The 12,909-nt window shown below is 42.1% G+C and overlaps 1 protein-coding gene across 2 annotated transcripts in view; it reads left to right on the top strand.

Annotated features, from left to right (window-relative positions):
• FBH1 (F-box DNA helicase 1) overlaps positions 1 to 12,909 on the top strand; it is a 1,264,666-nt gene that overhangs the window by 460,413 nt on the left and 791,344 nt on the right. For both annotated transcript variants that reach the window (XM_044088820.1, XM_044088821.1), the window contains 2 exons: positions 383 to 518; positions 3,089 to 3,279. In XM_044088820.1, coding sequence (XP_043944755.1) covers positions 383 to 518; positions 3,089 to 3,279 — 327 coding nt within the window. The remainder of the gene's footprint in view (positions 1 to 382; positions 519 to 3,088; positions 3,280 to 12,909) is intronic.

Raw genomic sequence — 12,909 nt, 5'->3', positions numbered from 1 at the left:
ATATTACATAAGCTTGTGAGTTTCCCCAAAGATTATGACTGCAACAGTGACCTATATGAAGTTAATAGATTGTTGTACTATTGGGAAGTCTACATGTGCCATAGTTCACTCATTCCTGCCAAGTAGCCTTAGGAAAACTAGCAGTTTTTCAAAAGAGATGATGAATTGGTATCCTCTTCAGCACTCACTTGCTACCAAGTGCCAAAGAGGATGGATGGAGGGAAAGTACTACAGCAATGATACTTACCTGAATATCTATTGTTATGGTAAGTTGTGTACATAGTTGTAGTTCCTGTTGGAAGTATATAACCTTAGATTCTTAAATTAGAGTGTGGATACTAAACACAGTTTGTTTTCTAATGTGCTCCTTTTTTTCATGCAGGTACCTGGCCAGTTTTAGACTTCGTCACAGTACTGACATGGAAGCTGTGCTTTGTTGTCTCAAACATCACCATCTATATGTAATGGCAGAAGAGACAACAAATCGGAGATGGCCTGAGCTAATGAAGACTGCCAAGGTATGTGGAATACTGTAAAACTTGTTTTGCTGTATATATTATGAAGATATGGTTAGAAAAACAGAAACTACCACGGACAGCCAGAATGGAGATTTTGTCAGTAACTAATTTCATATTATATGTATGCCATGTAGTGAAAATAAAATTAGAATCTTCTATAATTTGCAGGTCACAATTTTGACTTGGTTATAGCTTAGGGGAAGACGTTTAAAATGTAGCTATTTTCAGTAAATTCAAAGTATTGCTCTGGTCATTTACTGATAGCCTGTCAGGAAGAATGTGTAAAGAAATGTGTGTGTTGTTGATTTTTTACCATACAGAAGGAACTAGAGAGAGAGGATTAGTGAGCCAGACATTAACGGTGATAAGGATTTCAGAAGATGATGCATAGGTTAGTAAGATGTGCTGGTGAGAAGCAAGAGTTAAAAACTGGTAAGATCCAAGAAAAGTCACTTTCATGATGCAGTTCATTGAATAGGTTTATAAGGCAGTTAAGGTGCTGTAGCCTTTTTTAAAACTGCTGCTGTGAAAAGAGAAGCTGTCATAGAGGATCAGGACAGAAATCATAGGAGATCTTGACAGAAGTAAAATTCTAGGTAACTTATATTTTTTTAAATAACTACAAAAACATTTTCAAAGTAACAATGGCAGTAAACAGAATTAGAACCCAAAAGCAGCAAGCATGTCACCTCAAGGTTTCTTTCTAGGTCTTCTATTTTTTTTAAATTAAACATGCTGTTCTTCTTGTTTTCATAGGAAGATTTTTACTTTTTTTCCCCCAGAACTCATCCATCCATCCATACATTCATTTTGTTAGCTAAATGTTTTGGTTGAGGGGCACCACTAAGAGCAAGACAGATTACTGTTCCTTACCCTTATTCTGTGGTCCCTCTCTGATCATGTGGGGAAATATTTGCTCTGTCTAGCATGGACGATGTTGGTACTCTCCCCAGGTGGAGGTGCCCACTGGGGAGTTCTGGGACTGGGACTGCTTCATGTAGGAATGTTTGTGATCAAAAAATCGCACAAAGTCTGCATTTTTGAGAAAACAAGCAATTGTTTTCCAGTTTATGTCATGGGTTCCATATAACTTTTTAGACTGATTGGAAAAGAAACACATGTACACACATTCTTTAAGTAGCACACACATTTCTTAAAACACTGGTTTCCAGTTTCACAGTAGCATCTAGAGGTAGAAAGATGATAAAAATTCTGAATTAGAGGGGGTGTAAATATGAAGACTTGAGAGACCTGATCATTTTGTAGGTCTCAGGCATACAGTGGGCAACAATAAAAGCAAATAGTAGTAGTATATTTTACTTTTGTGTTTGCTTGTCACGAGGTCAGCGTGTTTCTTCGGTTCTTTGGTAGAAGTACATTTTGTTTTTGCTTGTCACGAGGTCAGCATGTTTCTTCAGTTCTTTGGTAGAAGTCCAGATGTGGCAGGACCAACAGTGTATGAATGAATAAAAGGTTTGCATGGTTTACCAGCCATTCAGGTAACATATAGCCGTTATTGACCCTGTTATGGCATAACTACTCCAAATTTATTAATTTTCATTAATATACTCTGAAGTAAACATACTGTGATGATTGTTGTAGCAGTGGTTCAGCTGCATAAAGTACAGTATTGCTTGGCTGTTTAAAATTTAGTGCAGTCTAACAAAGTTTATGGGTTTCCATTAGTTTACTCAGTAGTAAGCCTGTCATAGTGGCTGTTGAGGATCGACTTCAGTTAAGTAAAAGTATTCAGTAACGTTTAGTCATACAACTTTCAGAACCCTGTGGCAGTACTAAACATAAGCCACTGCATTACTCTACCAGTTGTGAAACATAGTATACTCCCATTCAGTACCTGAATCTGTTGGTGTTTAGCTGTTCATCTTATAACATTGCAGGACTATATTAGAGTAAATTCAGTGCACTACCTGCTGAGCCACATAAAGTAGGTGCTTTCATTGTATAGCACAGAGCATCCAGTAGCGGTACTAAATTTGATCTGTTAGGCTACAGCATCAACCAGTGTAAACTATACAATCCCATGACCATATTAGTGACTCCAGTAGTACTAGTAACTGCACAGCAAACAGAACATCCTAAGATTGTTACACTTATCCCAGCAGCATGCCAAGTAGGACATCCCATGGCCATACAAAAATGAATGCATTAGGCTTCAGTTGCTCAAAGTAGTGCAACGTTTTGTAGTATTAAAGCAAAACCAGTTTAGTACAGTTCCAATTGCACAATACATTATGAAGTTGTTCTGCCTAAATTTTTATGTTGCAATTTGTGTACTTTCTCACTTTATTGACCACAGTTGTTTAAGCCTCTGATGCTCATACAGTGCAAAATGACAGCATTTATTATTGACAATTACTTGTTTCAAAGGTTCTGTACAAGGCAATGTTTTATAATTCGTGGCTTTTCCACTGAAGAGAAGCAGTGACACTGAAAGCCATTGCATCAGTTTAGTCGTATTTTCATGACAGCTTTGTGTCTATATTAATGTTAGCTATCTAATTGCATGTTTTAAGTTCATTACTTAAGTAATCATTTTGATTGTTTTCTAGAATGTGAATGTGATGTCAGTGGTTGCAGTGATTGTCCTTCTTTCTGAAACAGTGAGAGACATCCAGAGCCTCATTTCTTGTCTGAGCAATCCTCGATCCTCCCTCACATTGTCTGACGTTACAGAGATGATGTACTGTATGACAACACTAGTGTTTGCAATGAGAGAAAATTGTGTTGATATTAGTAACCGGTGAGTTATTCTTGCGCTAGACAGAGTGCAAGTACACTTATGTTGATTCTTTTCCGATTTGTTTCATTCATTCATTTTATAGCTAACATGCCTAGTTATGGCATATTGTAGGCTGAAATGTGTACTACTTCCTCTCTCAGTTCACATCTACCTCTCTTAATAAAAGTAACAAAAGCTGACACTGAGCCAGGTAAGTCTGTAATTGATCTTGCTATCACAATTGCTTTTTTTTTTTTTTTTTTTTTAAAGAGCATTTCTTTCTAGTTGTTTTTCTTTGACTTTTTCGATTACAATGTGGCTAGGTAGAAAAGTGGCAAACTAGAAAGAATACATGTACATCATTGATCATTGCTGCAGTAGCATTAGCTATATTGGTTATATCCTGCTAAGGATATAACAGTGGCCAGCTTCCAAAACTTCAGGGCACCTTCCATGTGCTTAAACAGTCCGTCAGCTCAAGCGGAGTTGACTAAAAAGAGTCAAGCCATTCAGAGCTTTACTGGCGCCAAAGTGTACATCCCTTTGCAGGCTTTTGAGGATCAGTGGTTGGCGTGTGCTGTTCCTTTGCTGGACCAGTAAGTTTCCTTTGTGGAAAAACTTCCACCTTATAGAAATTATTTTATTGTACATTCCTGTTTAGTAAAGTTATATTTATGCTAGGAGTGTATGTTTTAATGGACTGTCATGAGACTCCACTGCATTTCTACACATCTTTCTTTCTTTTCCTGTCAGTTTAAAAGCTTTTTGAAGTTTTTTTATTTATTTTATTTAACATTTCTTTACTGGGAAAGTCCGACTTGGAATGAATCAATGTCCAGTGGAGGCCCAGGGAGAAATGCTTCAGATGCATGTCTCTGTAACCACAAAAAAGAACACATTTTTTTTTCCTCTACAAAAACTGTTTGTTTTACTTTTTGGGATGGTTGAATTGTTTTAAAGTGCTTTTTACTGTGTTTTTCTCAGTAAAGTAACTTTTTAAAGAGTTTACATTTTTACTGACTTTTGAAGCTTGTTTTCCCCAGGAAAGAGGAACCATTTTCGGCTTGAGTATGGAACAAACTACTGATCCCATGGTTGGTTCTTTTTCTGCCATAAAAAGAAAAAGTTAAGCAAACAACCTATAGCAGCCCACCAGGCTAGCAATTTTCCACAGCTGCAGGTTGGTGATTCTACTGTGGCCATAGCTTGTTTCTCAGACTGCTCATTTTTTACCCTGGATTCCTCTGGTGTAGTACCTACAGTCACTATGGACTGGAGGTTAGCTACCTCCTCTGCGGCTGTTGGGGTCCTGTCACTGGGCAGTGGAAAACCATACTTGTCCCCCCAGGGAGAGGGAACAGGAAAGGCTCCCCTGTTAAGTCAGAATGTTATGCTCATCCATGGGGAAGCAGTTGCTGCTATTAATAACACATGTTGACGCCATTTCTCCTGTAAAAAAGAAACAGAACACTACATGTGTATCTACTCGTCCTCAAATTTCCTTAGACAGTAGTAGTTTACTGGGTTTGGCTCATGGTTTAATTCCCTCTTATAAGATGATTTCTGGTAAAAGAAAGAGAGATACCTCTTTTCCTGAAGTCAGTCAAGGTCCTGTATCTGGGCAAGAAAAAGGGATAGATGCAGGGCTTTCTCCTCAGTTTTCCAATTCAGACTCTAAGAAATGTTCAGATGTTCATCATGTTACCCAGCTGCAGTCATCACACTTGGGTTATCCTGCCATCAGGCGGTCCCGCACTTGGCCTGAGTTACAAAGTCTTGGTCCAGCATCGGTTGCTGTCGCTTCTTCCCTGACGTCAGTGCGCCAGGGGTATATAAGAGGCATCCGACACCATATTCCCCAGTCTTTCTTTGCGTGGTGCCCGAAGCAGAAGCAGTTTGCAAGTGCCGGTCGGCCGACACCTGAGATTTTCTATTCGAATTTTAGTCTGAAGTCTTCAATAAAGCTAAGTACCCTGTTGGAGAACCTTTTCTTGCCACAGTCCAATGTCAGAAAAAGTTAATAATTGCATTTCTTGTAGGAAGCAAATACCTCATAAGGACTTTCATTCTTATTGTATTCCTTGCCTAGGCCCAGACCACGATGTCACAGGTTGTCGGTTTTGTGCTAGGTTTAATAAACGAACTATCAAACGCCGTTTTGACTTTGCACGACATTACTTTGGTAGGAAATTTAATTATATCATGCCATCGGAGCAAATGATGACCGGCATGCATAAAAAACACAAGGATAAGGACAGGCAGCCTAGGAACAAGCCAAACTCTGAGGCCTCTGCTGGGCCTGCCGCTGGATCTCCAGTTTTCAGTGAGGTGCCTGTGCAGCCCCTGATGACTGCAGAATTGGAACCTGAGACAGCTGCGGATTCTCAAGTGGAGTGTAGTAGGCCGATGCAGCCATCTTCATTAGGCCTTTCCGACACCGGAGGAGAAGGAGACCCCGGTGCAGTGGAAACACCTTCGGTTGCAGATGGTGTCTTCAGACCGACTACACTCACAATTAAATCTTATGCTAAGCTTAAAACTCCTTTAAAACCAAAATAGACTGTACATCAGTCTACAGTTCAAGGCCCCATGCCTAAGAAACAGATGCTTAAGATGGCTAAAGATTTGATTACCCTAATCAAGGGTTCCCATCCCCCTTCAGGTAAAAGACCAAGACAAGAGGAGGATTATGCTTCCTCTGACCGGGTTTCAGTTTCCTCAGATTCTAGATTCAGATTCATAAGGGTTACACTTTTCCCCCTTATGAAGACTCTGATGCTGAAGATTTTATTCCCTCAGCATCTCCCCCTGAAGACTACTCCTTTGGGGAAACTTTACATACCATGAGGGAGCATTTCCACTGGGAAGGCCAGGACTACTCTGATTCTAAAAAAAGGCTCCGAGAGTTCCTTTTACTACCCCAGCACAGACCACTTGCTATCCCTCCAGTTTTAGACATTGTGGATGATGTTTACTTGGAGTCTAGTCTAAATTCAGACTCTCTACCTCCTGCTCCAGCCAAACCAGACAGATACTACAGAGTACCTGACTCACACAAATTCCTTTATAAAAGCCCTGTGGCTGACTCAGAAACAATTTCCCAGGGTCCCAAGGGGGCTAAAGCTTCTATGGCTAAAAATCCTGTGTCCTCTGAAAGGGATTCCAGAGCCCTAGATAGATGGGGAAAGAAAATATACACCTCAGCAACTCTGACTATGAGAGCATTAAATTGTCAGTTTCACATGTTGAAATATCAGCAATTCCTAATATCTCAATTAAAACAAAAAATGAGCACACATACTGAACAGTCTGAATTCAAGGAAATGCAGGATCTGTTGCATGCAGCTGAACAGGTGGGCAAACATACTTTACAATGTGGATTTGATTCATTGGAAGCTTCCTGTAGAGCAGCTGTTACTGGGTCTATCATACGTAGACATGCTTGGTTAAAAGAACAAACCCTACCTGGTCATGTTAAAGCAAAATTATTGGATGCACCTTTACAGCAGGATGTATTATTTGGTGTCAAAGCAGAAGAGGTTTAAAAGAAAATTTATCACTGTCTCTGCATTTTCTGTGTGTTTCTACCAAAAAAACAAAAAAATAATCCTTGTTTTCCTGCCTTCCTCAACTAGTTTAGACCAGTTTACAGGCATTGCTGTATTCTGGGCTGTGGTGTAATTCCTGTGTTGTCCATTACCTTACTTGGATAGAAGGAAGTTTCTTTGCTCACCAGTGTGAGTGGGGAGCCTTGAGCAGCCTACCTGTCCTTGGGGGAAGTGACCTCAGCACAAGAAGCTGTAGTAATTGGTTGTTTGGGACCATTCCTAGCTCTTTTGTAGTTCACTGCTTAAAATCCGCCTCTGGGCGTTTTTTTTCTGGCTATACTGCTCAGACAAGCTCCACGTGGGTTTGCAGAGTGGTCCTAGCAGCAAGGAACTCGAAAAAGCGACTACCTTCTGGATTTAAGTATCTTTGCTTTTTTTCACTGGAAATAGCTGCTGTAGCTTACTTTGAACTAGCCTGAATTGTTTTTTAACTGATTGCTGCATTATTTTAAAATCTGCACTTAAAAGTTACATTTAGTCGAATTTGATCGAAAGTTTGCTTGTTTGTTTGTTTAATTTAACTGTGGAGGCTACCCACTGAAGTGTGCTAGCCTGTGTAACTAATTTATCACTGTCTCTGCATTTTCTGTGTGTTTCTACCAAAAAAACAAAAAAATAATCCTTGTTTTCCCGCCTTCCTCGACTAGTTTAGACCAGTTTACAGGCATTGCTGTATTCTGGGCTGTGGTGTAGTTCCTGTGTTGTCCATTACCTTACTTGGATAGAAGGAAGTTTCTTTGCTCACCAGTGTGAGTGGGGAGCCTTAAGCAGCCTACCTGTCCTTGGGGGAAGTGACCTCAGCACAAGAAGCTGTAGTAATTGGTTGTTTGGGACCATTCCTAGCTCTTTTGTAGTTCACTGCTTAAAATCCGCCTCTGGGCGTTTTTTTCTGGCTATACTGCTCAGACAAGCTCCACGTGGGTTTTACAGAGTGGTCCTAGCAGCAAGGAACTCGAAAAAGCGACTACCTTCTGGATTTAAGTATCTTTGCTTTTTTCCACTGGAAATAGCTGCTGTAGCTTACTTTGAACTAGCCTGAATTGTTTTTTAACTGATTGCTGCATTATTTTAAAATCTGCACTTAAAATTTACATTTAGTCGAATTTGATCGAAAGTTTGCTTGTTTGTTTGTTTAATTTAACTGTGGAGGCTGCCCACTAAAGTGTGCTAGCCTGTGTAACTAATTTATCACTGTCTCTGCATTTCCTGTGTGTTTTCTACCAAAAAAACAAAAAAATAATCCTTGTTTTCCCGCCTTCCTCGACTAGTTTAGACCAGTTTACAGACATTGCTGTATTCTGGGCTGTGGTGTAGTTCCTGTGTTGTCCATTACCTTACTTGGATAGAAGGAAGTTTCTTTGCTCACCAGTGGGAGTGGGGAGCCTTGAGCAGCCTACCTGTCCTTGGGGGAAGTGACCTCAGCACAAGAAGCTGTAGTAATTGGTTGTTTGGGACCATTCCTAGCTCTTTTGTAGTTCACTGCTTAAAATCCGCATTTGCACGGCTTTGCGCGGTCGTGCGCATGGCGCAGCGCCGGTTAAACAAGGTTAAACTTTTTCTGGCTCCGCCAAGTCTGCTCTTCAAATTTTCCCTTAAGGTAGTTCTACTCTTAGTAAAACCAGACTACTCACTATATTATAAGCCTAGCACTTGTTCTCAATACTTCTCTACTAAGTAAGCACTCTCGTACTAAGTAAAGCACTACATCTACTTACCATCCCTGTGAATACCCACCTCCCTTAAAGGTATATCACCCCCTTATACTGTTCTAGCATGTCGAGTGGTAGATTACTGGCGTCGTCTCCAGTTCAGCTGGTCAATCTGGGCATCTTGAGACAATGCTACAATTGTCTCATGTACACAGACAACCCTCTCCTCCTCCCAACAAACACAATTACATGTGAGAGATGCAACTATATAGCCAAACTGGAGGCAGAACTCTCTCAACTCAGGGCTGGCATGACCAGACAGGAGGAGATGGCAACCACACACACAACAATCCCAGTCCCACATAGACCTACCACAACTGCAAACCAAACACATAAAAACACAAAGACATACTCGGAGGCTCTAATAAAAAACTTACCAAAACAACAGAGGCTCCCAAAGCAGACATTCAAAAATCCACCACCTCAAAACAAAACACATGCAACACATACTTCAATAAATCAGTGTGTCGACCAATCGCAGCCCTTAAGGCCAAACACCTTGCCTGATACACTAGTAATAGGTGACTCCATAGTCAGACACACTGATGTCCCACTGACCAGGCTGAACAAGGAGAAGGTGACTGTGACCTGTCTATTGGGGGCTAGGATCCGCCACATAACACACACACTCAGGTCACTCCAAAGCACGTACAAATATGACTCTGTCATTGTCCATGCTGGTGTGAATGACCTGAGACGTACCTCCCTGGACTACATGAAAAGAGACATAGAGGAGCTCTCCGATTATGTAGCCCAGGCTGGTATGACCCTGACCCTGAGCAGCATCTTGCCCTCACCAAGAATGATACCACAATACAAAGACAAGATGATCAGCTTTAACAATTGGCTTGAGTACTGGTGTCATTCTAAGGGGATCCAATATCTGTCTGCTTGGGATGATATGTTGGACAAGCCACGCTGCTTCGCAAGGGATGGCTTACACCTGTCACCACTGGGCTTCCGGATATTGGCTAAGGCTCTTGCCACCCCCATAATGCCTTTTTAGGCAAGGCTCAAAAGACAAGCCCACCTCCTTAGAAAACAAAAATGGAAAAAAACTAAGGGTAATGCTGCTCAACGCCAGAAGTCTAAATCTCAAGATGCAGGCACTTGATGCACTCCTCAGTATGGAGAACATTGACGTCTGTGCAGTAACTGAAACCTGGTTCAAGGGTCCTGAGAGCACCCCAGCGCTACCAGGCTATACCTCGTATCATGCTTTTCGGCCCCAAAACCCGGGCCGAACCACAAAGGGAAAGGGGGAGTGTCCATATTCATAAAGGACACCCACACCTCCAGGTTAGTAGCAACACATGAAGCAACAGAGACCATACAGGTGCAACTAACCATAGGCAAAACTGCTATACAACTGGTAGCATGTTACAGACCACCCTCCCAATCTCAAGAACCCCACTCAGCCTTCCTGAAGACATTGGAGGATATGAATGTATCACAAAATACCATCATACTGGGAGACTTCAACTACCCAAACATAGATTGGGTACATTATTCTAGCCCTAATACCCTAGCCCAAAGGTTCCTGGAATTCATAAATTCAAATGCACTGGAACAACTAGTCACCTCTCCCACTAGGGAGAAAATATACTAGACCTGATCATCACAAACATGGGGACAAAATGCTCCACACGGAAGTATACCCCTCACTAGTGAGATCTGACCACAAACTAATCACCCTGGATATACATATCCCACCTCCACCCCCAGCACAAAAGACCACAGTGAAAAACTTCTCAAAAGCAGACTTCACTCTTCTTAAGAAGGAGATGGTATCCTTTAAGTCCACTGTGCCAGTGGATACCACATCCCGCAATGCCGAATCCTTCACAAATGCTTTCTATGGACATATCCAGGAATGCATGGATCATGCAATCCCAAACAAATCCAAGTCCCACTCCACCAAATGTAAGCGTCCTGTCTGGTGGACCTCAGCCATAAACAAATTGTATAACAAAAGAAGGAAGCTACTGCACGTCAGAGCGAAATCCCATGAAGGGAAGACATCTCTGATCAACATTAGCAGAAAACTACATTCTCTCATAAAAACATCCAAGGCAAACTTTGAGAGAAAAATAGCTAAGGACACTAAAGATAACCACAAAGCCTTCTTCAGCTATGTTAGAAACCTGGGCGGAAACCCTCAGATATGCTCTGAGTTGGTTCACAACAACAAAAAATACACTGAACCCACAGATATTGCTAACATTCTGGCTGACAGGTTCAATGCAAACGTCTCACCTCCTTCACCCCCAAAAGAAGAAATACTTATCCCAGCTGAATGTAATCTCCCTGTCATCTCGGATGTCCAAGTGAGAACCGCCCTAAACAAAGCAAAAAACACAGCATCAATGGGACCTGACGGTATCCCGGGGTGCGTGTTACGAGAACTCCAAGAGGAGCTAAACCCACACATAAAAATGCTATTTAATCTTAGCCTTACTTCGGGTTATGTACCTGTACACTGGCGTACAGCAACAGTGGTCCCACTCCACAAGGGGGGTGCCTCTACAGACCCTGGAAACTACCGCCCCATAAGCTTAACTAGCCTGGTCTGCAAAGTGATGGAAAGAATCATTATGGAACTCATAAACAGAGACATAGGGACCTACATACACTTGACCCCACCCAGTTCGGCTTTGTGAAGGGCAGATCCTGCCTTTTAAACCTGGTTGACTTTTTCGAAACAGTCACTAGAGCCATTGATGAGGGCAAAGCAGTCCATACAGCGTACCTGGACTTGGCTAAGGCCTTCGACACAATACCCCACTCAGGCATCATAGATAAGCTAAACAGCTTAAAAGTAAACCCCTATGTCACTAGATAGGTTGCAAACTGGCTAAAGGACAGAACCCATAAAGTTAAAATCGCTGGAGCAATGTCAGACTCAAAGCCAGTCACAAGTGGTGTCCCACAGGGATCTGTCCTGGGACCCCTCTTGTTCGGCATTTATTTCTCAGATGTTAAAGCAAACATGGGAGGGCTGTGGCTGACAAAGTTCACAGATGACTGCAAACTAGGTGCCATAGTCGATACACCAGCCGACACACACATCCTACAAAAAGGCCTCACTGAAACGGACAACTGGTGCCGTAGTCACGGCCTTAAACTAAATGCCAAAAAATGTATAGTCATCCCTTTTGGAAAAAACAAAGTACCCACAAATTATCACATAGACAGCAACCCACTGAGTACGGAAAAAGTAATCAGAGACTTAGGGACCCAAGTAGACAGCGACCTCTCATTTGACACCCACGTTGCCAAAGTGGTTAGAAAAACATTCTACCTTGCACACCTTGTCATGAAGGGATTCACATCCAGATCCAAGGATGTCATTGTACCCTTATATTCCTCCCTCATCAGACCCATGATTGAGTACAATGCCCCATTTGGCATGTACCTCACCCGGCACTTGCAACAGCTGGAGAGACCACAGAAGTACCTCACCAAAAGGATCAAGGGTCTCCAACATATGTCTTATTCCACCAGACTAAAGAAACTTCAGCTCTATTCAGTGGCATACCGCCTGCTCAGGGGTGATCTCTGCCTGACGTACAAGGCCATGTCCAATCAGGATTTGATGGACATGCTCCACCTCAAAAAATCCAAATCCATCAGGACCACGAGAGCTAAAGACTTAAACGTCGGCACAAGCATGAATAGGACATGCTGGAGGGATAGATTCATAACCCAAAGGCTTCCCATGCTTTGGAACAGGATCCCAGTTCGTATTAGGCAGAGCCCCTCACTAACTCTCTTCAAGAGAAATCTTGATGAGTGGATGGGAGATCGAAAATTTACCCCAGGGGTCACATCTGGGTCACTGCTAGACAGGGGCACAGTAAACTAATTCTATTATATAAGGGGACCTTCATTGTGTCACTACTAGACAGAGGCACAGTATTCTAGATTTATTCTGTACATTTTTGTACCATTTCATGGGGTGGCAAAAGCCACATCACTATGGCTAGGCTTACAAATGCCCCAGGGCAGATAGCCTAGTACTATACTATGAAACTATGAAACTACTATGGAGGATAAGGCAAAGTCTATGCAGACGGTCAAGGATTTTTTACAGGTACAACCCCCTCATTTCAGCAGAAATTGGCCAGCAAAAAAATGGTCCTTTCCAGCTTCTGACAGATCACAGAGGGGCAAATACAGACGCCCAAGGGGCAGAGGTCAGTCACAAGGCCCTTACAAACCTCGTCAATGGGGTACTGCTACCCAGAAAGGAGGAGAAGACAGGCCCCAAGCTAGCAGAAGACAAACACAATGACTCATTCCTCAAACTACCAAGCAAATCTCTCCTGGCAGCT

Source organism: Protopterus annectens, chromosome 11.part0, assembly GCF_019279795.1.
Source record: "Protopterus annectens isolate FY-2018-M chromosome 11.part0, PAN1.0, whole genome shotgun sequence".
NCBI lineage: Eukaryota > Metazoa > Chordata > Ceratodontiformes > Protopteridae > Protopterus > Protopterus annectens.
The sequence above is the reverse complement of the archived record's forward strand: the minus strand, read 5'-3'. Positions and strand labels throughout refer to the sequence as shown.